The sequence below is a fragment of the Orussus abietinus genome, unplaced genomic scaffold (genome assembly GCF_000612105.2).
Source record: "Orussus abietinus isolate OABI.00-Male unplaced genomic scaffold, Oabi_2.0 scaffold81, whole genome shotgun sequence".
Classification (NCBI taxonomy): Eukaryota; Metazoa; Arthropoda; class Insecta; order Hymenoptera; family Orussidae; genus Orussus; species Orussus abietinus.
The window spans coordinates 164764-191487 of NW_019394962.1; the positions used below are offsets into that span (position 1 = coordinate 164764).

The 26724-nt window shown below is 44.2% G+C and overlaps 1 protein-coding gene across 1 annotated transcript in view; it reads right to left on the reverse strand.

Moving 5' to 3' along the window:
- Nucleotides 1-26724, reverse strand: part of LOC105695207 (neural cell adhesion molecule 2) — a 51279-nt gene that overhangs the window by 17239 nt on the left and 7316 nt on the right. The window contains exons 3-4 of the mRNA XM_012416561.2: nt 3378-3488; nt 119-322 (exon numbers count right to left, since the gene is read on the reverse strand). Coding sequence (XP_012271984.2) covers nt 119-322; nt 3378-3488 — 315 coding nt within the window. The remainder of the gene's footprint in view (nt 1-118; nt 323-3377; nt 3489-26724) is intronic.

Below are 26724 nucleotides of genomic sequence, written 5' to 3' on the forward strand. Positions count from 1 at the left end.
TATATTAATCGCGCCATATTGTACACTCTGGAGGGAGATGAAACAAAAGTTGGAAATGTCCTTTCTCGAAAGCAATTTCGCGAGCTCTGATGACAACGATGTCAAGGGAAATACTTACGATTCATATCCACGCGCACCGAGGAGGACAGCGGTATGGACCTATTGTTATTCGTGGCGTTGCACGTCAGCTCCGATTGCACATCGTCACGTCCCAAATTTTTAATAACAATTGTACTGCGCATCACGCCCTTGCGCGATTCCACGGCGCGTTTGCTGACGAACTTGTCGTTGCGGTACCAAGAGACCATGGGTGGTGGTTTACCTGTGAAAAGATTACACCATGTCATTTTTCATATCGTATCCACCTGTGCTTCATAATCAGAGCGCGCAATTCAAATTAATCATTACGCGGTGACACGTGGTACCCGTCTGCTGGTTCAATGCCCATCATTTCAACTAAATAGCGATATAAATTGTTTCGCCGAGTGCAACTTTCATTTCTGAAATGTACATGAAGATCGTCAATGTTTCCCGGGGTATAGTTGTTTCTTCAAGAATTTTGTAACGAGAAAATAACCGAACCCGATGCCCGGAGAGAGATCCCACGGGAGTCCCATCTCAGAAGTTCCCGAGAATCGATGGTTATCGACAAGATACCCGTCGATTCGCAAATTGACTGCAACAATGATTCCAACATGTACCTTTTCCCGTCTCGAGTACGTGGAACATCGTCTCGCGGGAAATTACTCAGTACGTGAGTGCGGAAAACATCGTATGTATGTTCTTTAAAATAAGAAAGAAAAATGTGGTCTAGGTTAAGAGCGAAGGGTATTACGACATATTTCGAGTGGAGTATGATTTGTATGAACGGGATGATTTATTCATATCCTTGGGACGATATTTGCGAAAAAGTGACCGTAAGATCTGTTGGGCGTCTCGGAAGAAACCCGGAGGGAGTTTTGTCTCGAAAATCGATGGCTATCGGCGATTCTGACAAGGAAGATACCTGAGGTGTCCCCCTCCGATTTTGTTCATTTTTAAATATGTTATAGAGGACTAAAATCTAAGGGACTCATGTTTTTTTATTTATCGGCGGATAAACACTTTTAGGGGGTGAAATCAGGCTTCAAGTTTGGCCGTGCAAGGGGGTGAGTTGGCTGTTTTGTATAGAAGCACTCGACCGATTTTCATGAAACAACCGTCAAAATGTAGGGAATGAAGAATTATGAAACATGCATTTGGAATTTTTCGAAAAATTCATTTTTAAGGGGTGAGCCACCCCTTTGAATACTTCTTTTACCCCTTACGTGAGCAGTAATTGTTCTATCCAAATGAAACTTTTTTTGTATTGTTCTGGTCTATAAGTTAACTAAGTTTCATTTGGATAGAGCAATTACTGATCGCGTAAGGGGTAAAAGAAGTATTCAAAGGGGTGGCTCACCCCTTAAAAATGAATTTTTTCGTAAAATTCCAAATGCATGTTTCATAATTCTTCATTCCCTACATTTTGACGGTTGTTTCATGAAAATCGGTCGAGTGCTTCTACATGAAACAGCCAACTCACTCCCTTGCACGGCCAACTTTGAAGCCTGAATTCACCCCCTAAAAGTGTTTATCCGCCGGTAAAAAAAACACGGGTCCCTTAGATTTTAGTCCTCTATAACATATTTAAAAATGAACAAGATCGGAGGGGGACACCTCAGGTACCTTCCTTGTGAGATATATCTATCAATTCATGACGCTGTTGGAACGATGAAATACCACGCAAAGGCGATAAATCTTAAGAACAGGGACAATCACTGAGGAAATTAACGAGTATCCTGAATTAGTAAAATCATATCCACATATCCGGTCAGCACGCGATATCTGATATCTGCGAAAAAGTGGTAGCGCGATCGGCTTTTAATTTCGCTTAACGCATTCCACTTCATTTTGCATTCCGGGGGCGTAATTGAAATTGATCAATACGCACCGACACCGCCGCGGGTTGGACGTACATTTCACGCAATAATGCGTGCGTGGGCAGGTGGTGGGTGGTGGGTGGTGGGTGGTGCACTGGGTGTAGGTGACATCGGGATCGCGGGATGGTGTTGGGCGGACCATTAAATCACAACAAATACTCGCGTCTGGTGCAATCGTCCTTGCAAAATTATAAATGAGATTATTCGCCTCGTTTTGCCGGGTTACTTGCGCACGCGGCAGCCACCTGGAGCGGGAGAGGTTCGTTTTGATAATTGCCCTGGGACTCAATTACCCGACATTCGTCGGGATTAAATGGACACTTAGCGCGATAGAGACGCCGTAAATTCGGAACGGCCGGTCCATGTTCTTAATCCGCGAATCGTGTGTCTAAGTAGCCCGTGTTTGCAGAGAAGTACATTAAGCATTCGGAAGCGAGACTCGAGATATTTAAACAAGACCATTGTGCTACCTAAACGAAGCTTCCCTGTAAAAAAGACAAGTATTTTTGACACCTCTGGGAAGGCCGGAAGATTTTATCCCACAGGGAGGATATTATTCCTGGAGGTTAAAAATTATTTCCAAATATTGATTTTCCGCTTGTATAAACGATTTAAATAAACTGGTTAAGCAAAGATCCTGGAGTGGGTATGGCCGTTGTCGCTAAGGTTGAATTAAATAAGCTTATATTTTTTATGGCCAGGAACAGAGTTTCCATCTGGTGAACTCGTAACCGGCTGGTTTTATGTTGATCTTGAATTTTCCGAAACATGCAAAAGGAGGAGAGGCATAAAATTGCTTCCGGAACGACAGCCTCCCCCTTTCTCTCATATTTTTCTCACACAAGGAAAAGCACCCAGATGACGAGTGGAAAGTCGTTTCCCTGTTATCCCGAGATGTAGAATTTCCTCTCTCTTACTTTTTGCTGTCGGATGCGCAACGACCCATAAATTAATTCGCGAAAAGTTGAAATCCATCCCAGGATATGTATACGGCTGGGAATAAGTGCTCGAGACATGTAAAAATGAAATAAGCTTCCCCACGATACGCGCGTCAATTTACCTGACTCGATAATCAGAAGGGTTAATCACCCGTTCTTATCGAATTAAAAGGGCGGCCGTAGGTAGTAATCCGCGGGATTTACGTTATTCACGTAAAGCCAAACACAAACCCATTAAGTTGGGTAAACCACCCTGCACGGTAAATTAACATCACAATGTACGTCCCTGACATCATGACACCGGCGTGCATTCTACACCACATTGTCCACTTTTCATGGAAAATAAATCCCCCGCGAAAGGACGCGCCTCTCAGAATGACCGTCTCATAAAACCTTAACAAATCCACCGGCGAGTCGTTTTTGGCATCGGCTCGTTAACGAACAATTTCCGGCGATTATTTAATAATTCGATGCTTACCGCCATAAACGTCGCAGTAAAGCTTCAGGATGTCGCCCTCCACGTACGGACCCACCGTCGAGCTCCTGGTAACTTCGTTCTCGTCGAAAATCGCAATTTTGTGCGGCGGAACTGTGGACAAAAGTGAGAAATACGATTAGCAGGAATTAGTACATGTTATATGAATGGGCAGATCTGCAGTTACGTCGTTTCAAAGGGGGACAGGGGTGTAATCAAGGGTTCGTTGACATCCAGCTCGGCGCGGTATATATTAATGCAGTAATGCACTCCCTCGGCGGAATTTCAGTCTCCATTGAAACCGTAAAATTACAATGACATAACGAGGCTCGCTTTGAAAATTCTACCCGGGCTCGGGGAGAAAAGCTCGACGTTTTTCCAATTTCGGAGCATTATACCCGGAAAAACTCTCGACAGAGCGGGGCTTCGCGCCCCGAGGTCGAAATTATGCGCCGACGACGCGCGCGCTTTTACGAACATTTTCATCGATGCCCGTTAATTGTTAATGCATCGATGTAAGCGAGGCACGGCTCGTCCTAGTCGGCGAAATGAAACGAAAGTGCCGTTTACCACATTTTAAGCAGGGCAATCGCCCCTGGACGCACCGACGGTGCACTTGGGCTGAGTGCAAAATTCGACACTTAATTAATAATAATCCGTTTAATAGAATTTCCACAGGGTGGATGTTACTTTTTCGTCTACTTTAATGCATCTTGCGGGGAAAAATCGCTCACGAGGATCGAATTTCGAGGGGGCGGGCTTCTTGCACTAAATTCTTTCGGATTTCCTCTCGAGGCCGCTCTATCGGAAATCCATAAATTTTAGGGGCAATTTTCTCGTTACTTAAGAAAAACTCCCCTCCACCGTGGGTTTTCATTAGGAGTTTTAACTCGTTCCCTGGATTTTTGTGACGGGTCGGCGTATCGAAACGGTGAGTAAATAAAATGATCGCTTTCAATCGGTGTCGTTTCCCTTATCGATATGGAGGGTGGAGTTATTTATTATTAAATTTTTACGCGAGAAAAATTTATTATTAAATTTTTATTGATATTCAAATTTATTATTAAAACGCGAGAAAAATGTATTATTAAATTTTTCTCGCCTTTTAACGCGGAACTCTCTTATGTACGAGCGCTTGTTGCAGAATCTCGCCGTGGGCTTTAACTTTTCGACGGCGATCGCGAGAGCTCAGTAGGTCAGGGCGATAAATGAAAAAGAAAGAAAAAAAAAAAAAGAAAAGGGAGAAACAGAAATCGAATGAGGTCGCGGGAGTGCCGAATGAAAAATTCATCCAACGCGGGGCGAACGACTCCTTCGCTTTGATATACTTTTCCTCGTGTAGTGACGAGCCGGAAGTGTCGGTGTGTGCGTACATACATCCGAGAGGTACTAGTCGCCAAACGAAAGGATCTAATGAAAAAGGCATTTCGGTTAATTCGATTCGTCGTCGAGTTCTTTCTTTAAGATCGTGATAAAATGACACTTTGAAAATATCCCAGCACTGGTCGACTTTGATCCGTGCCCTGGGAATATTTTCTCGTACCGGTGTTACAATTACCACATGATTAGCATATTTCATTTCCAACGACTTATCGCAAGAAAGAATACCCACTTTATTTATTCCGATTTATCGTTACGTGTGCGGCGGTCTTTAATCCATCCTCAAGATACGTCTTTAATTACTTATTATCTTTCATAAATCGAGATCCATCTAAGAGAACGACGTTAATCTTTATACCTAATTAGACCAACGTGGAGATCAAGTATTGTGTACGATTGTTTAAAATATTAATTTTTCTCGACATAATTGCTAAAATACAGGTGTTGGCTCGTCACCCTTGGTTCTCATAATAGTTTTCATCATGATGGCTTATTAATCTCGAAGGGTCTTCTCGAGTATCGTAGTCGAACCTCTCGGGAAGCACTGTATTTATTAATAATTGTTCGGCAGCGTTGATTTTATTAATAATAGGTATTTACTTAGTAAAAGGCAAACATGCTTTTGCCTAGCCACGTCAGGTTTGTTCATCGATCCTGACAGAGGATCCTGACGGAGAGTCTTGTCGAGGTCTGTATACTATCTGCACGTACTCCGCATAGAGTCTGTACGCGGTCTGGAAGTGGTCTGTACGACGTCTCTATCGGGATTGTATCCGCCTAGGAGTTGGTCTGTATCGAGTATGTTTGCGGTAGGACCGGCGGAGACTCCCCACGGTTTCTGTCGGACAAAATAGCTAAATTCCAGCAAGAATAGGTTGCTTTGGTTAGATCGATCTCACGTCCCAACACTTAACGAGACTGCTCGAGTCTTCGTACTTGTTGCAGATTCAAACTCCACCCCGATGGATTATTGCGGAATTTTGATAAACCAGCAGTTAAGGTGAAGTGAAACATCCTTCAAATCAGTCGATTCGAATACAACACTTTTTTTTAAGGGTATTAGGCCAAACTGTCCGAAACTTTGACACATCACTCCTGATCAGCTAAGAATTGTCCTGACACATTAAAAATTTGGATCTTTCAAGAAAATTTATTAACTCGGTCCAGACCAGAACCAAAATGGCGTCGAGCTCTCATGATCTAAAGCTTGGAACAAGTAAGACCTTTGCCCTCGGGTCATAGAGTAAAGGTCTTGGTTATTGATCCCTCAATTACATGATATGTTTAGATTGTCTTTATATACCTATTCAGCGAGTTCACTGCCATATGATACCATGGAGTCTTACGGGGAATAAATGTACTTGTTTTTCACGAAGATCTTTTTACCCTGTAAGTACTATACGGCAGCTTCGCAGCTGACTTTGAAAATGGAGTCGAAAGTTTTTGCATGAAAATATAGTCAGCAGCATTTGAACTAATACTTTATCATGTACTGCCACTGTCATTAAATATGCAGGGTGCATGTTATACTTTTTATCAGTTCTGTTTGGCTTCTTCTTGGGTGGGAATAATTATCGTGAACGTATCTGGACATGAGTCGACGTCACGTAATGCGGAGAGATGTGAAATTGAATAAAAAAAGAGGCCAAAAGAGCGAGGAAGAAATCTGACAGGCGAAGGATTACCCATTAATAATGGGAAAGAGAGTTATACCGGTTAACGCGATTCGTCGAGAAGTTATTTCCGGGCGCTTCCGGGGTTGTCGCGGTAGCACCGCCATTTCTCTACCCCTCAAGCCGCTCTGTCCGCGGGGGTAGTTATAGTATAATAGATTACATACAGAAGAGGGTATAATATACATATCCATACAAGTACAGAGCAGGCTATTATCCCGAGTAGCCAAGTAATGACTCCATTCAGGAGGTCCATTTCACCGGTTAATAATCACGAATTGCCTTCCAGATGTATTACATATAAAAAAAAAACGTCGCTAGATACAATTCTGTTCCGTTCCTCAATGACAAATATAGTTAATGTCGTATCCTCTTAAGAAGAAATGGATGAAACAGTGTGTAAATACTTCCTATCGATGACACTCCCAGTACTGCATGGAGAATAATCGCATGTTATTTTTGCACTGTATTGTTAAAATATTAGTATGTAATTTTACCTATTAAGAATTGGTTGAAGGATGGGAAGGTTGGATTTGTTAGAAATTATTTTGTAATCGTTGCTGGCATTATACCAGGTACAATGCAGTAATCTGCGAGTACCGGAGGTACACGCCAACAAAAGCACGGTGAACCTGATCGAAAGTAATTGTCAGTTTCTGTCCCGGGTTCGGGGACTCTCGGGAAGTCGAAAAAAGGAGCACGACCTGAAATTGAGGAGGAAATCGAATAAAGGGAAACGGACGCGAGGTTCAAATCGAAATGAAAATCGAGTAAGGAATTTGAAAAGGAGGTATTACGCGTTGATACCAGGAAAGAGGACCACGCCGGTTAATTCGATTCCCCGGAAAGTTAGTTTCCGGGCGAAAGCCCGAAGCATACCGCGAAGAGTTGTCGCAACATTACCATCATCCCTCTTCCCGAACTCGTCCCGTCCACGGGGGTTAGTTAGAGGGAAATATACAGGCTCTGAATGGAGTATCGCCAAATGTATGCATCTCGGGTATTCGGACAGTCGGCGAGTCGAACGAACGGAAATAATTTCGCCGACCGCGAAACCCACCCCCGGTTCGATCATTCGAATAGCCGAATGGACTCGCGTTCGATCTTATCCGAATTAATCCGAGTTTGGTGGAGGCAAATAAACCTCGGTTAAAATTGCCATTTCGGTCTGGATCAATTCGGACGATTGAGCTGAATGTTTATTTGGAATTTTTTATACCGATTTAACTATCCCTCCCGCGTCCTCCCCAGAAAATTAAGATATTATTTGGAGATCGAAGTATTTTCTACTTACACACGCTACGTACATACCCGATACGGTTCTTTACAATATGTTACGATTAAAAAATTCCTCGTTTCATTTTTCTCCTGTACGCGTCTGAAAAATGAATAGCATTAGTGCCGTCGATAGGTATGAGTTCCTTTGAAATTGCAACCCTTGAATTGTTTCTTGTTGCATTTAAGGTGAAGTGAAACATCCTTCAAATCAGTCGATTCGAATACAACACTTTTTTTTTAGGGTATTAGGCCAAATTGTCCAAAACTTTGACACATCACTCCTGATCAGCTAAGAATTGTCCTGACGCATGAAAAATTTGGATCTTTCAAGAAAATTTTTTAACTCAGTCCAGACCAGAACCAAAATGACGAGCTCTCATATTTTGATCAACATACAATTATCGAAGGCTCTGATATGAGAATCGAAAGGGTCAGGACAATTTTACGAGAATTTAGAACACTCTGGTAATCGATAAACTCGCATTTGAACGGGATAGAGGCAAAAAAAGTGTTGTATGCGCTTCTTTGCTAAAACGATGGTAATACGAGGTCTCGGAGTGAAAATTTAATTGACTTGGAAATCACATATGGCGCAGGGGGTCCCTCCGCAGTCAATTAGGGCCCAGAAGGCATGAATCCAAAGGATTTCTGGAGTTTTACTTCGATTTTTTCATAATTATTGTACGAAAACGACAGGTGGAATATGCCATTTGGTACAATACACAATATAATTCGACCCAGCTGTCAATATAAAAACGAACGTCGGCAACGTAGGCATTTAGAAAAATCGTCTTTATCGACGTTGATCAAGTTCCTCGACGTGTTTCACTTCACCTTAAGACGTCACTTATTGTATTTAAAGCGAGGCGAGCTTTGGACGAAATCGAAGATCGAGGGTCCGGAGAGACATGACTTTTTCGCGTTTACGGTTAATTCGATTCGTCGGAAAGTTGGTTGAAGAGGGAGAGAAAAGAGGAGGCGCGGGGGTGCGACCATCCCTCTTCCGAGGTCGGGGTCTGTCGACACACGGGGTTGGTTCAAGGGAAATCGATCGTAGACACCCCCGCGACCGAGCTCTCTTTTCTCGCGTACCGGCACGTTCGCCTTTGCACGTCAATGCAAATCTTCGGCCCCGAAGCTACGCGGCTCGACCGCGAACGTTTCCGCGTCAATCGGGAGCATCTTTTCGACGCCGACCTACGTGAGGGAAAAGGATTTCAGCCATTTCTGATATAACGAGTCCTTCGAGAAGTTGAACACCGCGAGACAGAGAGAGGATCCGTCCCCAAATGCGAGCCCTCCGAGTCAGGACGGACGTCATGCGCTGATAAGAGTGAAATTTCCCACCCCAGGGTTGGTCGGAGTCATCCGAGACCAGGCTATGCAGAGTCTGCAATTCGGCAGAAAGTAACACCCGGCTGTTTAAGGATTAAATCCCAGCCTCTGGCCTCAAGAGCCGGTACTCCTGGAAATTGGGGAAGGGAGGTTAAGGTGAAGTGAAACATCCTTCAAATCAGTCGATTTGAATACAACACTTTTTTTTAAGAATATTAGACCAAACTGTCCGAAACTTTGACACATTACTCCTGATCATCTAAGAATTGTCCTGACACATTAAAAATGTGGATTTTTCAAAAAAATTGTTTAACTCAGTCCAGACCAGAACCAAAATGGCGTCGAGCTCTCATATTTCGATCAATATACAATTATCGAAGGCTCTGATATGAGAATCGAAAGGGTCAGGACAATTTTACGACAATTTAGAACACTCTGGTAATCGATAAACTCGCATTTGAACGGGATAGAGGCAAAAAAAGTGTTGTATGCGCTTCCTTGCTAAAACGATGGTAATACGAGGTCTCGGAGTGAAAATTTAATTAACCTGGAAATCACAGATGGCGCAGGGGGTCCCTCCGCAGTCAAATAGGGCCCCAGAAAGCATGAATCCAGAGGATTTCTAGAGTTTTACTTCGATTTCTTGATAATTATTGTACGAAAACGACAGGTGGAGTATGCCATTTGGTACAATACCCAATATAATTCGACCCAGCTGTCAATATAAAAACGAACGTCGGCAACGTAGGCATTTAGAAAAATCGTCTTTATCGACGTTGAACAAGTTCCTCGACGTGTTTCACTTCACCTTAATATGAAATTTTGGCGACGGATATGGCTGGACCGAGATAAGGAGTCTTCATTCTGGACGTAGAGCCGGTAACCTACTCTTCGCAGCTCGTAGTCGAAAACCTCGGGTTATATCAATCCTGTCGAATCTCCGAAGTTCCGAGGGTCGAGGTTAAGTTCTCGTAATCGCCGGGCGAGCTTACCTTTCGGAACTGGAAGGGCTAAACTTCCGGAGTTGGGAACTCTTTTAATTGGGGTACGGGCTTCTTCGCGGATGGAAATCTGAAAAATTACGTCGGGATATTCGTCGAGTGGTCTTCGAACTTTCTGTAATCGGCCGGAGGGCTTTTTCGAGGGCGAGAGGGAGTGGGAGATTTTCGGGTGGTTACGAATTAAGGTGAAGTGAAACACGTCGAGGAACTTGATCAACGTCGATAAAGACGATTTTTCTAAATGCCTACGTTGCCGACGTTCGTTTTTATATTGACAGCTGTGTCGAATTATATTGTGTATTGTACCAAATGGCATATTCCACCTGTCGTTTTCGTACAATAATTATGAAGAAATCGAAGTGAAACTCCAGAAATCCTCTGGATTCATGCCTTCTGGGCCCTAATTGACTGCGGAGGGACCCCCTGCGCCATCTGTGATGTCCAGGTCAATTAAATTTTCACTCCGAGACCTCGTATTACCATCGTTTTAGCAAAGAAGCGCATACAACACTTTTTTTGCCTTTATCCTGTTCAAATGCGAGTTTATCGATTACCAGAGTGTTCTAAATTGTCGTAAAATTGTCCTGACCCTTTCGATATTCATATCAGAGCCTTCGATAATTGTATATTGATCAAAATATGAGAGCTCGACGCCATTTTGATTCTGGTCTGGACCGAGTTAAAAAATTTGTTTGAAAGATCCAAATTTTGAATGTGTCAGGACAATTCTTAGCTGATCAGGAGTGATGTGTCAAAGTTTTGGACAGTTTGGCCTAATACCCTTAAAAAAAAGTGTTGTATTCGAATCGACTGATTTGAAGGATGTTTCACTTCACCTTAAGTTACGCTAATGGTCCGATTCACAGCTTGGGTACTCGTGAGAGCCGGGAAAGCGTTGCGAGGGGAGTTCAACATTTATCACATAGTACCGCGATGGCTGTCAGTCTCGTCGCAATAACTCCTAGTTATCGTTTAGGCGGATCTACATAGTCGACTGCGTGTTCCCGGTTGTATGACATGATCGTCATTGCAGTCATCCGTCGCGTTTACCGTACCTGTCAGGGAAGTTCAACGCACGTAATCCCGCTCGGTAATCCCGGCGGCCTTGTTTTTAGAGAAGATCAGGTGCCGAAGTAACGCTACTCATAATCGTGATTAATTCATAAGGGAATACGTTATATGGCTCCCCCGACGTTCCTGTAAACCGTGTTGCTCGAGTCAGCAACTGAGCGTAAAACGAGCGTTATTATTCGTCATTGTCGCTCAAGCTCTATCCTCGAGAAAGGAAATTTAAGGTGAAGTGAAACATCCTTCAAATCAGTCGATTCGAATACAACACTTTTTTTTAAGGGTATTAGGCCAAACTGTTCAAAATTTGACACATTACTCCTGATCAGTTAAGAATTGTCCTGACACATTAAAAATTTGGATCTTTCAACAAAATTTTTTAACTCGGTCCAGACCAGAACCAAAATGGCGTCGAGCTCTGATATTTCGATCAATATACAATTATCGAAGGCTCCGGTATGAGAATCGAAAGGGTTAGGACAATTTTACGACAATTTAGAACACTCTGGTAATCGATAAACTCGCATTTGAACAGGATAAAGGCAAAAAAAGTGTTGTATGCGCTTCTTTGCTAAAACGATGGTAATACGAGGTCTCGGAGTGAAAATTTAATTGACCTGGAAATCACAGATGGCGCAGGGGGTCCGTCCGCAGTCAATTAGGGCCCCAGAAGGCATGAATCCAGAGGATTTCTGGAGTTTCACTTCGATTTCTTCATAATTATTGTACGAAAACGACAGGTGGAATATGCCATTTGGTACAATACACAATATAATTCGACACAGCTGTCAATATAAAAACGAACGTCGGCAACGTAGGCATTTAGAAAAATCGTCTTTATCGACGTTGATCAAGTTGCTCGACGTGTTTCACTTCACCTTAAATCGAGAAACGAAGTGCGACAAGGACTCGGGATTTCCGACATGTCTGCGACCCGCGGCGTCCCAATGAGCGACTGACAAAGCGAGCGCTATCACTCGTCGTTATCGCTCGGCCTATACCCCGAAAAGGGAAATCCCCAGGCGTGGCAGAAAGTGTGGACATTTCGTTGACACGTGAAGAGCTCGTTGGATATTGCAGATATATTTCCGGCAATCCGTCACCGGTTCCTCCCTCGAGTGACGGATTGCTGCACATCTCTGGCACTTTCGTGTCCCACGAAGAGTATTACGGATTCCGGGGCTCGTTTCGGCAGACCCGACACAGATGCACGCACGGCATACCCCGAATTCTGATTCCATAAAATATATCTCGGAGCACGATAAACACAGTCGCACGCAGGCAATATCTGGCCCACGCTTTCCTACATTTAAAGAGGAGGGAATAAACGCATAGTCCCACCGGCGAATTATTTGTTTGCCGAGCCGAGGCTGGAGTTTTGTCCCGGCCGCGAAACAAATATCACCGGGGTAACTGAATATTCATTTGTTACCCGGTAACGGGACATTCGTTGAAATTAACGTTTTTCGATACACCCGGCACAACCGGGGAAAAAAGCGTTACTCTGCGGGATTAATCAACACGAGGTGTAGACAATTTCCTCTGTTAACGCTTTCCCGAGGACACTTTCGCCGATTGAACGAACGACGGTACCGTTAATGGTGTAATTTAAATTCACCCGGCCTTGGGAAAAATCGCAAAAGTTTCGGCAGTGGATTTAAATAAATCTGGTAAACAAAAGAGCTACTCCGCGGGATTAATCGACGCGAAGCATAGACAATATTCTCTGATAACGTTTTCTCCCGAGGGCAATTTTATCGACTGTACGAACACCGATGGCGTTAATGTTCTGATTTAAATTCCCCCGGCTTTGGGAAAAATCGTGAAAGTTATAATAACGTGGAGTGTTGTCGTAGAAATGGAAAAAGTGATAATTAGGGCATGAATTAATCTCATTTTTATGGCCACGTCGTTTTTCTAGGTTTTGCAATGTATTTGTCGCTGCCGAGATAAGCATAATATATTTTGTATTTGTACTTGAAAAAAGAGTATTATGAATCGGGGATAGGATTTTTGCGACGACGCGTTCTGTGCGATTCGGTATGCTTTCGATGTCGAGAGATTTACGACGCTACAACGGATTTGAAACATATTCAGCGGATTTATTTATTTTTTTTCCGCGTACACCATTCGCGAGTATAAACGCACCTACGGGGATGCCGGTAATTTATGTCCATTTATTCATACCGTATTTTCAGTTCCGTCCACGTATACACAAAAATTTGGAAAATCGCACCGCTATATGCAAGTTTTTCGTCCCAGCAGCGACCTAGATTTTTCACACCCAGAAAAAGATCGAGGTATTAAAAAATTCGTAAGAGTGTCCCAATAAGACTATACTTATCATACTAAACGCGTTACGTTTTTCAATCGAATTACGTACGAAATTAGCAATAAATCTTGTGTGACCAAATCAGAGTTCAAATTATTTCTTACTTGATATTAATAGTGCGACACAGGTAACCAATACTCAGAATGCACTTTTTCATTTTGAAATGCGGTTCGGCGAAGACAAGGGACTTATAATCACCATAGAGTACATTACACTCTTGGTTTCACTGGAAAGCTGTACATATACCCGTGAGAAAAAAAAAATCAACCCCCAGGATTTTCTACATTTCTTTCTCGAGTGCAGTGTTTCCCAGAATAAGTGTCCCGTTTCCTGGAAAATACGTCGACAAATAACGAATCGCAAATACGGTCCTCGTTACGTTATTGCGCCCGAACTACGTATGAAATTAGCAATAAATCTTGTCGGACCAAAACAGAGTTCAGATTATTTTACTTGATATTAATACTTCGACACAGGTAACCAATACTCAGAATGCACTTTTTCATTTTGAAATTCGGTTAGGAGAACACAAGGGACTTATAATCACCATAGAGTGCATTACACTTTTGGTTTCAATGGAAAGCTGTACATATACCCGTGAGAATAAAAAAAAAAAAATCAACCTCCAGGATTTTCTACATTTCTTTCTCGAGTGCAGCGTTTCCTAGAATAAGTGTCCCGTTTCCTGGAAAATACGTCGACAAATAACGAATCGCAAATACGGTCCCCTTGTCCACGGAGTCCGTATGACTCCGTGTACGTCCGATGTCAAGAGATTTATGACGCTACAACGGATTCGAAACGTATCCGGCCTATTTATTCTTTTCCCTGTCCACCGGGCACGCGAATCCACGGGGCTAAGCGCATCCATATGCAGTCGTGTACTGCATGTCGTATGTCGCGTGTTCGGTCGCACACGCTTGTCCTTCCGTCGAGGGAGTTTATTACGCCCTCGCTCGCGACAGAGAAACGGCAGTCAGGAGAAAGAGCGAGCCGACCAATCGGGCGCTCGTTGCATTTGAATCTTTAAATCGAAAACTGAAATACGTCCTACGGGTTAATCGCGCTTCCACCTCGCAGGAGGGTAGAGGGGTTTTCGCAAGAGCGCGCTTGTGGCCTCGGATTTTCCCGAGCGGGAAAACCTTCCCCATAGACGACCGGGAGTGGGAAATTGCACGGGAATATGTATCGAAATTCGTGCCCTGAAAAAAAAAATCACCCCTGTAATGTTTCGCCTATAAAGTTGGGTTAACCATTGGTTCAGAGTTTGGTTTTCCCCGGATTACCGTATACGGTATTGCCAATTGCGATGGCGAGGTATTGGACTTTAAATGAAAAAGGGAATGCCCGGATTTACTGCTGAGCCTACTTTTAACGGATTGTCCCTTGTAGTTCATATCAATTGATGACACATAAAAGTATTTTCCAAGAAGTAATTATATGATTCACGTTTGGGTACCGATGCGAGTTTAACTCGGTCCTATGTACTGGATCGTTAGGTGAAGTGAAACATCCTTCAAATCAGTCGATTCGAATACAACACTTTTTTTAAGGGTATTAGGCTAAACTNGAGTTTTACTTCGATTTCTTCATAATTATTGTACGAAAACGACAGGTGGAATATGCCATTTGGTACAATACACAATATAATTCGACCCAGCTGTCAATATAAAAACCAACGTCAGCAACGTACGCATTTAGAAAAATCGTCTTTATCGACGTTGATCAAGTTCCTCGACCTGTTTCACTTCACCTTAATTTACGCGGCTTTGCCCTGAAAGTTCTGTAAAAAGGCAAATGGACGTTATACGTCTTTTTTTTTTTCAATATCGATGCTGGTATGTCGTCGGGTAAGGATTTCATTTTTCATGGATTAACGCTGTTCTCCAAAGTGCATTTTAGTAATGTGCGCGTTGGCTGCTGATGAAAGTTTACACCAGTGGCGTAGAATCTCATTGAAGGATTATCACTGTACCACTGTCCGCATATCGGTAATTCAACAACTTCATGCCGTTTAATACGTACCGAGGAAGGGTCCGAAGCGCAAAGCACATTACGCGTCGAAAGATCGAAGCGGCGGTTTCGAAATTACGGAAGCCACGCCATGTTTGATCAAGTCTTGGCAATAGGCGATGCAGGTTTCTGCATAGATACAATCGCGAACGAAATGAGTTAGGGAAATGAGCGACCGAGCCGTTCCTCGAAATGGAACGGCAACTTCGAGCGCAGTGCGGCCACGATTACATCTGAAGTGACGGTTACAAGTGACGTTTAAATCGAAAGTTCGCCGAGCCAGAAATTAAAGGGCGGACGAGATCCATTCGGAATCGCGTCCGGCTTTCCGTCCGCGGGGCTCGTTACTATTTCGACGCCGACGCCACTTCCGGTGACGATGGTTCTCCGTTATCGCGCCGCCATGACACTTGGACGCATCGCTTCCAGGCGAGAAAAACGCCCCGAAGAGGGCCAATATATAGGATTACCTATTTTATAAGTATTTAGTAAAATTAAAAAGCTGATAAATCCCCTAAAATTGTCTCCGGATGTTCAAATACATTATTTTCGAGAAATTGCCAGGACTTCCGGCGTGACGTCGAAGGGAAGATTTTTAACTAAGTCGTAAGCCTGTTCTAGGTTTATCTGGCAGACCGGAAATGGAATGTAAACGTTCGCGTTGTCTGTAGAAAAACAATGTGCATTTTATATAGGTTATAATGATACCCGTTAGTCGGATCCGAGATCCGAGTTTGATATTTTTACAGTTCCGTCGTTAAGGTGAAGTGAAACACGTCGAGGAACTTGATCAACGTCGATAAAGAAGATTTTTCTAAATGCTTACGTTGCCGACGTTCGCTTTTATATTGACAGCTGGGTCGAATTATATTGGGTATTGTACCAAATGGCATATATCGTTTTAGCAAAGAACCGCGTACAACACATTTTTTGCCTTTATCCCGTTCAAATGCGAGTTTATCGACTACCAGAGTGTTCTAAATTCTCGTAAAATTGTCCTGACCCTTTCGATTCTCATATCAGAGCTTTCGATAATTGTATATTGATCGAAATATGAGAGCTCGACGCCATTTTGGTTCTCGTCTGGACTGAGTTAAACATTTTTTTTGAAAAATCCAAATTTTTAATGTGTCAGGACAATTCTTAGATGATCAGGAGTAATGTGTCAAAGTTTCGGGCAGTTTGGTCTAATATCCTTAAAAAAAAGTGTTGTATTCGAATCGACTGATTTGAAGGATGTTTCACTTCACCTTAACGCCTTTCAATTCTAGAATGGCGAAGGGAAGATGGAGGCGTCGAAGATATTTATGGATTAAAAGGGTGGGATATTGGAAACGCTTTTTTTTACACCGACCGTGTTTTATGGTGATTCGACCAACGTGGATATATTGATTAAACGATTACCATTGATGGCGATTTGGCGCGAGTTTTTTTTTACACCGACCGTGCATATGGGGGCATCGAAGTCCCCGCGAACGAGACTTCGGGAAAATGAGAGATTGCGCGGTCCTAGCAATTAAATCGAAGCTTCGATTGGTGCGCCGGTAGAATTAGAAGTGACGAGCTCGCCAAGTCAGAAATTGAAGGGTACAGGGACCCGTTCGAAACCCCGTCCGGTTTTCCATTCGTTAGAGAGAAAATGGCCGCGCCATTTTCTCCGACACCGCTTTTACGTGCCTTCGGCGATGGAGTATATGCATGAATTGAGCATTGCGCTCCTCGCCACTCAATTCCCCATAACCGAAATAGCTTCGAATGGGGAATAAAAGTTAAGCGACATCTACGTTGGACTCGCTTTTACCTTTATAATTGCATTATCCGTGGACCGCTTTCAAATGCGCCGGTACTAGACACGGCGGAGTGAAACTATCAAATGACCCACTCGGAATTACCTCCCTTCCTACGATTCTCTCCGTGCATGGTTTGGGGATTTTTATAGCACGAGCCCGAGCGAATCGAACCTTGGATGATCCTAATAAACAGTACTCGAACGAGTATCGAGTAATTTAAATAAAATTTAAAGGGACTCCGCCCGTTCGCTCGAGTCAGGCTAAAATTCATTCACTGGACGATTAAGGTGAAGTGAAACACGTTGAGGAACTTGATCGACGTCGATAAAGAACATTTTTCTAAATGCCTACGTTGCCGACGTTCGTTTTTATATTGACAGCTATATCGAATTATATTGGATATTGTATCAAATGGCATACTCCACCTGTCGTTTTCGTACAATAAATATCAAGAAATAAAAGTAAAACTCGAGAAATCCTCTGAATTCATGCTTTCTGGGGCGTAATTGACTGCAGAGGAACCCCCTGCGCCATCTGTGATTTCCAGGTCAATTAAATTTTCACTCCGAGACTTCGTATTCCCATCGTTTTGGCATAGAACTGCATACAACACTTTTTTTGCCTTTATCCCGTTCAAATGCGAGTTTATCGATTACCAGAGGGTTTTAAATTCTTGTAAAATTGTCCTGACCGTTTCGTTTCTCATATCGGAGCCTTCGATAATTGTATATTGATCGAAATATGAGAGTTCGACGCCATTTTGGTTCTGGTCTGGACTGAGTTAAACAATTTTTTTGAAAGATCCAAATTTTTAATATGTCAGGACAATTCTTAGATGATCAGGAGTGATGTGTCAAAGTTTCGGACAATTTGGCCTAATACCCTTAAAAAAAAGTGTTGTATTCAAATCGACTGATTTGAAGGATGTTTCACTTCACCTTAAATACTAGCGGACCAGAAAAACATTCCTAGATTACATTTAGACCCCTAAGTTCTCATCAGCCAAGTGAACTTTGCGTTTAATTTGTGAAGTTGAATCGACTTTCTCGACAGGTTCGGTTGAATTATTCTTGTTAATGTATAAAGGAGGGAATTGCATTTTGCGTTACCACCCTCCGAAAAATGTCCTTGCAAGGCGTTCCTTTCAGTCCTCGGTCTTAATTAATTCAATTCTTTCCATCCGTTTCGATGGTCACCGGGACAGGCAGAGAAGGAGCTCGTTGCAAACGAAACGTTACGAGACGCAACGAAAATGAAAGCTTCCCGCGGTTAAATAAAGGTTTCCTTTGATTAACCCTTTGAGTGGCAAGGGGCGCGGTAGCGCTGCTCGATGAGGCGCAATCAAGTTGCATCGCTCTCAAAGGGTTAAATACAGACGATCTTCAATTAAATGTAGACTTCGAGTGGTACGTAGGCACGGTTACGAGTCACAGTTAAATCGGAGGCTCTCCTCGAGTTGAAGTTGCGTCCCGTTTCCCGTTCTCGTGAGTTTATTCCATCGCGGCGAAACGACGCGGCCGCCATTTTCCTCGACAAAGCTCTTCCGTTACTGCCCGACTCTGTGGGACTTTCGCGCAGTGAAATTTCAAAAAGCCAAATGGAGAAACGGTTAAACGACTAACGGTTAAATGTCACTTCGGCTGAGTGCATCGCGAAACAACGAGATGTAATTAGAGGAAGAAGAGGGACCCGACACTTGTCCGTGTCGTCCTTTTCCTCGCTTCGTTGCTTTATCCTTAACTGCCAGGTTAACGTTTCGGAGTTATTTCGTTTGCATCGTTGAGTCGCGATAATGATCTTCGGTGGATGTATCAAAGCCATGGGTGCCATGGCAATTATTCGCGTCTCAAACAACGAGACGTCAAAATGTGATCGCTGTGAACGGAGCGCATTACCGAGTAGTTGACACTGAAGTACGGAATACCACGAAGTGATTAGATGTCGTTTTTTGTTCTCCAAATTTTACAGTTATATTTATTATATTCGGTAATATCATCTTACTTTATGAAACATAAAAATTTATAATCATAATTGGGTCTTTAAACATTCGATGAAGTACAACAAAAATCGTGGAAAATCACGCTTACTAAAGTAATCTGGCATATTTAACCGGACTTATTTTCTTTATGGGTCTAAAAAATGAAATAGTTTAAAACTCAGCATATTAACACAAAGGCAGAAATTGAGTATTCACCTGTGAATCATTAAAATTAAGCTTTCGATTCTCATATCAGAGCCTTCGATAATTGTATATTGATCAAAATATGAGAGCTCGACGCCATTTTGGTTCTGGTCTGGACTGAGTTAAAAATTTTTTTTTTAAAGATCCAAATTTTTAATGTGTCAGGACAATTCTTAGCTGATCAGGAGTGATGTGTCAAAGTTTTGGACAATTTGACCTAATACCCTTAAAAAAAAAAGCGTTGTATTGGAATCGACTGATTTAAAGGATGTTTCACTTCACCTTAAGTTCACGTGGGATTTATCATGGGGCCTCAAATCTCACTCTTTACCGAGTTAGATTTTATTAATATTGTGGTTTGTCGTCGTTTTCTTTTTGCTTTCGATACCGTTGGAACTGGACGATTTTAGGTGTCGGCTTTGTTATGAGATTTCGAAGGGGCAAAATTGGGACGAGCCTCTCGCTAATATTATCACGGGGTTCCCTGGGAGGCCAAACTAACAATAAGCTGAGGAATGTAGCAGCAACCCTGTCAGAAGTGTGCCATAAGGCCGCTCATGAACAACAGGCTCTCGGTACAACGACAGGATTCCGGTGACCCACTCGCTTTATACGGTCGCCGTAACAACGCCCGAGCCAAAAAAGGTGTATAATGAAACGCAGATATTCTAGGCAAGGCAGGAAAATTTAATCCACATAGCTGGTTTTGGAAAAACGTATTTCAGAAATACGACCAGCCATAACGCGAGATATTAAGGTGAAGTGAAACACGTCGAGGAACGTCGATTGATCAATGTCGATAAAGACGATTTTTCTAAATGCCTACGTTGCCGACGTTCGTTTTTATATTGACAGCTGTGTCGAATTATATTGTGCATTGTACCAAATGGCATACTCCACCTGTCGTTTCCGTACAATAATTATAAAGAAATCGAAGTAAAACTCCAGAAATCCTCTAGATTCATGCCTTTTGGGCCCTAATTGACTGTGGAGGGACCCCCTGCGCCATCTGTGATTTCCAGGTCAATTAAATTTTCACTCCGAGACCTCGTATTACCATCGTTTTAGCAAAGAAGCGCATACAACACTTTTTTTGCCATCTGTGATTTCCAGGTCAATTAAATTTTCACTCCGAGACCTCGTATTACCATCGTTTTAGCAAAGAAGCGCATACAACACTTTTTTTACCTTTATCCCTTTCAAATGCGAGTTTATCGATTACCAGAGTGTTCTAAATTCTCGTAAAATTGTCCTGACCCTTTCGATTCTCACATCAGAGCCTTCGATAATTGTATATTGATCAAAATATGAGAGCTCGACGCCATTTTGGTTCTGGTCTGGACTGAGGTAAAAAATTTCTTTAAAAGATCCACATTTTTAATGTGTCAGGACAATTCTTAGCTGATCAGGAGTGATGTGTCAAAGTTTTGGACAATTTGGCCTAATACCCTTAAAAAAAAGTGTTGTATTCGAATCGACTGATTAGAAGGGTGTTTCACTTCGCCTTAAAAGCGCAAGACATTCGCTTGAGTTACCCAAAAGAGTCGGAATTAATTAAAAAGTAAGAATACATCTTGAGTAGTCAGCACATTACATTTCTTTTCCTTTAGTTACGAGCGAAAGTGCGGGTTTCATAATTATTTTATATTTCAAGAATATGTGTTAGAGGTGAAAACAGAAATGGAGGTGAAGCAAGAAAATGACCAACGGTCAAGGAACCGAGAATCTCAAGACTCGGTCGAGTCTTTCGTCGATGCGATGTCTAAGTTGAAGAGCCTTGTTTAACAACCCCTTACGGAACTCCAGGGGTAGTTCTCGTGGACGGTGGCCTCTCGGTACACAGAGGAGCTCCAGTCACCCTCTCGCTTTGTACGGTGGTTGCAACAACGCCGGGTCCAAAAAAAGGGGGCATAATGAAACGCCGGGAGTATAGGCAAGGGATAAAAAAATTCAATTAACAATCCCCTTCGAAAGTTATGGGGGTGCTTCGCGCATCGCGCGCCTCTATGTACCCCGCTACCTATGTACTTACTCGTATCTGTACACAGGTGGGTGTACTTACAGGTATGTACGGTAGGTAGACCTACCGACAGTAGAGTTTCCTCTCAGATATTTCGGGAACGGCCCTAAACATTGCAAATCGCAACGAGAATTTCCAAAGAATTTCTCCCCGGTAATTAGCGATACTTACACCTGCGCTTACCAAACGAGGTTTGAAAAGAAACCTTGTTGGAGTTACCTACTTACGCTTCTTTTCCTCGCCAAATCCGATTAGATGATCTGCATTCGTCCTAGAAACGGAGGTGACGGCTGACCGCGGCTTAGCGATTTACATACCCATATTGCAGAGATAGTAGTAATCGATCGCTATCTGACCTATCACCCGATACCAATTCACTGTATCTTGTTTAGAGACGGTTTGCATAAATTTCCGCCGACTGTTTCAACGATACTTAAACGTTATGTTAACACGGTCACATGGGCACTTCAGCTATATTACTTATCAACTGTAACTCAGGTATACAACTTGTGATAAGGAGAGCGTGATACGTAAAGTAATCGCCAACCCTCTTACAATAAATCCTGACAAATTACTAACAGGTGATTGTAAAAACCCGCAGTCGTTCCTAGTGTTCCCTGAATAGGTCTAAATTTCGGCAGGTTCTTATCAAGGAGAATTTCTGGGTTTCCGGGGAACAAGCGCCTCGTAAGTCGGTCAATTAGTTAGTTTACTCGTGTCCCCTCTATCCTTCGCGCCACCCTTGCAACTAATATTCACTCTCCCCTCGCAGGGAGGAAAGGAACAAATCGCGAGATTAACGACGATTCCCTCGATCGCCGGGGTTCTTTGTGAACCCGAGTGAGATTCACCTTGGCGACCCCGAGAAATTGAAACCGTGGCTTTTAATATAACATCCTCGGGATGGGTGGTCGTGCCCCACGTCCCGCACCTTGGGGCGTCCCGACGACCATCCTGGCGTGGGTTCGACACTCGAGAGAACGCGAATCATCTCCTCGCCGAGATCTTTTCACCCCCCGTCCGGTTGGAGGTAACCGCAGAAATCGAAGAAACTTGCTGCCCGGGATGGAGCGAGTAACCAAGAGAACTTTTAATCAGTGTACCTCCATTGTTTCCATTGCACCGGTTAAAAACCCATCCTGCGGACAGGACGCCGGAGGACGTTAGAGAACGCTGGGAATCACTGGAGGTCCCCGAAGAACACTGAAGAATGCCCGAGGACGCTGCAGGGAGGTGGAAAATGTCGAAGGAACCCCGCCCGGAGATGCTGGAGAACGCCAAAGGATCCTGGAGAACAGCCGAGGATCCTGCAGAGCAGAGGAAAATGCCGAAGGACTCCAGGGATGCTACAGGACACCCAGGAACGCCGTAGAGCGGTGAAAATGCCAAAAGACGCTCAGAGATTCTAGAGATCGCCGATGAACGCCAAAGGATACTGGGAGGACATGAGGATGCTGCAGATCGGGGGGAATGCCAAAGGATGCCTGGGGATGCTAGGAAACGCCGAAGGACGCTGGAAAATCCCCAAGAACGCTATAGGGGGGTGGAAAATGCCGGAAGAAACCCGCTAATGGATCCTGGAGATCGCTGGACAGTGCCGAGGAACACCGATGAGAACGCCCAAGGATATTGTAGAGTGATAGGAAACGACGAAGGATGTCCGGGGATGCTGGGGAACGTTGGAGAGCACCGAAGGACGCTGGAAGGATGTCCAAAGACGCGCCTTAGTCACGTTAACGTCGAACCTTCCTAGGTTCCTTCCTACCACACGCCACCTTTATTGGATTCCTCGGGGGGAATAATTGCTTCGACCGGCTCGTTAGTTACTGCGAGGTCGCGAACGGTTAACGCGATGGTCCTGAAAGGACCTGAAAGGACCCTGGACGGGCCGCCGATTCCGCCGTGAATTTCCACAGCCCGCGGGCGAATTTCCGCCTTCCTGGCGCCTTACATCCGAAAATTTACTAGGAATTCTCTCTGATATTGTCCTAGAACCCTAGAGAATCTGCATATCCTTCGGGCCGTCTGGACATTTCATCCGAATTCTTTCGCCCGACGGGATGAACCAAGGAAGAATTTCTCAGGTGAGAGAAATTAGAAGGTAATTTCAATGCCCTGTGAAAAACGTGGCTAGTCACCTGCCAACCTGCTTAAGGTGAAGTGAAACATCCTTCAAATCAGTCGATTCGAATACAACACATTTTTTTAAGGGTATTAGGCCAAACTGCCCAAAACTTTGACACATCACTCCTGATCAGCTAAGAATTGTCCTGACACATTAAAAATTTGGATCTTTCAAAGAAATTTTTTAACTCGGTCCAGACTAGAACCAAAATGGCGTCGAGCTCTCATATTTTGATCGATATACAATTATCGAAGGCTCTGATATGAGAATCGAAAGGGTCAGGACAATTTTACGAGAATTTAGAACACTCTGGTAATCGATAAACTCGCATTTGAATGGGATAAAGGCAAAAAAAGTGTTGTATGCGCTTCTTTGCTAAAACGATGGTAATACGAGGTCTCGGAGTGAAAATTTAATTGACCTGGAAATCACAGATGGCGCAGGGGGTCCCTCCGCAGTCAATTAGGGCCCCAGAAGGCATGAATCCAGAGGATTTCTGGAGTTTTACTTCGATTTCTTTATAATTATTGTACGAAAACGACAGGTGGAATATGCCATTTGGTACAATACACAATATAATTCGACACAGCTGTCAATATAAAAACGAATGTCGGCAACGTAGGCATTTAGAAAAATCGTCTTTATCGACGTTGATCAAGTTCCTCGACGTGTTTCACTTCACCTTAAGTCTTATCAAGGACCTCGCACACTTTGGCTAGGTTATTTCACCTCGGCGAAGTAACCCATACGGGAATGTCGCACTTGAGAACAAGTTGTTCGGGAGCTGGTAAGAAATTTAAACGACAGCCGGGTGACATGATGAAAAGTCACCTTCCGACCCCCTTAACTCCCTTTAAGGACGTCATGTACTGGCTTTAAACGTAACATTTTACGGGGGAACGAGGGATAAAAGCCGGAGGGTGTTCCACCAGGTCGTCGGACACTCTGGAAGAGCTAGGGCGAACGACTCTTGTAGAAAGGCGATTTTAATATTCGCCGGGGAATGTTAATAAAATCGTATCAATGAGATAATTCAGCTCGGTCGTAACAATTTCCGAGATCAAACGGTCGCATTGCGGAGAAGTCATTTCCCCTCGAACGAAGCCATTTGCTGGGGAAACTCGTCAAAGGTTTGCGGGGGATATTCATTGCTGGAGCTGTTTCCGCGCCATGCCATGTTTTTATCGAGGCAGCTCCGGTCGACGAAAATATCGCAATAACTGTCTGGAGGGGGAGGGCATCCGAGGAGAAGGTTTTTATAAAACCGTTTCGCCCACCGAGAGATATCGTAACATTTCCGCCGATCCGTTGATATCCGGAGATTTCGTTGTCAGTCCGAAGTCTGAAGGGTCAGAAATATAATCGTAAAGGTGTACCTTGCAAACTAAACGTTTAAAAATTCAGTCAACCACGATACTTTCGAAACAAAGATCATAGGACAGAATGTCTTGTACCGATGGAAGATAGTTTGAAAAGCGAAGTCCATTTTCTTCATTATTACTGCCGTAACTTCTGGAATGACTTGCCCGAACGTAGAACGAACGTTCGGGTTCCCTAAAGCCGGCGAATTGTTTGTAGAATTCCCAAAATGGCCTTTATCGGTCCCACGCGAAGAGAACTCTCGGAAAGAAGCATTCGCAGATTTCGGGTCCATCTAGACCTCCTTCCTTACCTAGGCGAAGCTATTAAGACACCCACGCGGAGAGGCACTCGCTTAACCCGGGAGCACCGCGGCGAAACTTTAAGCCGATAAGACCGCATCGGCTTATCGGTCCCGGAGACGGCATTTCGGTGTCGAGGTTTCGTCCACCATAACAATCCCCCGTCGGGGAAGTACTCGGGGGAGGCAAAAAAAAATTCATTGGGACTTGGGAAAGCTCTTGGAAGCCGCAGCCCGGTCGCGCCGTCCACGGGGCGCGCGCGGAAGCGGTCCAGGAAGAGCGGAAGCTGGAGAACCCTTTCGGAAAGTTTCGGGGGAGGAGAGATACCTAGCACACGAGGGTCGTCTTGCCTTTACGGGGCGATATATTTCCCGGGGACGCGTTGTCGGGGGAATCGACGGAAACGCCGTCCGGGGGTCAAGGGGCACTCGTGCCGGGTAATGGCGGCGGGACATCCCCGGGGCCTCCGGAACTCGCGGGCCGGATCGCCACCCTCCAGCTCGAGATTTACGAAAGCTCGCCGGCGGTGGGATTGTTTGAATTTGAGCTCCTCTCTCGCCTGCGAGATAAACTTCTTACTTCCGCTTTCCCGCCTTTTCCGCCGCTACTTATTCCTCCCGGCGCGCGCCCAGCCGGGGAGGGATTTCGCGGCTCGGATCAGAATTTATGTGCCCGCCCTCGGACCGTATGCTCGAGAGCCTCGTACACTCGGCACGTATTCAATGTAGCCGGGAAAGTGAGAACGAGAGATCCGTCCTGGGATTCCCCCTCGATATCCCGCCCGGAGAGGCGCCGCGTTACAGGATGTACCCTTCGACTTATCCCAAACGAAAGGACACGCTCCGACCGATGTCCTCTTCCTTTCGACTACCTTGCGGGATGTATCTTCGGACTTATCCCACGCGAAAGGACGCACTCACCGTGTATGATGTACTTTTCTACCGGCTTGTCGGATTGCGTTTGCGGGAGTATAGGGTTGTTTCGAAGATGGGACCTGCAGGAAATCCCCCTGAAAAATGCGACCCAGGGCACCTTCGCGGTATACACGGTCTGTTACGTCCGTAAGAAAAATGCGTGTAGTAATTAGAGTACATAGTTATAACTTCACGAGACCTCGTACCATCCTGGGAATTTTGACTTTCTCCGCTTTCTCACGGTGTGCATTTGGCCGCCAAATGTTGTTTGCCTTTATGCGAAGGAACCGAACTTTCGCGAAATTCTGGGTAGACAAGACCATAAAAAATACCCTCGGACGGTACGTGATCTTACAAAGGCATGGTCAGGCCGTCCTCGACTTGGCTACCCTTTTGCTTACCCTTGCTGCCGAAGTCGTGGGAGGCGACTTTTTTGGGCATCTCCGCCAACGAACCAATCACGTAAAAGTTAGAAAAATTTGTATCCCTTCCACAACGCGGGAACATTTTTCTGAGGCACCGCGAGTCCTTGCGTGACTCCAAAAGGACACTCTGCTTTTTACAACGAACGAAGGAAG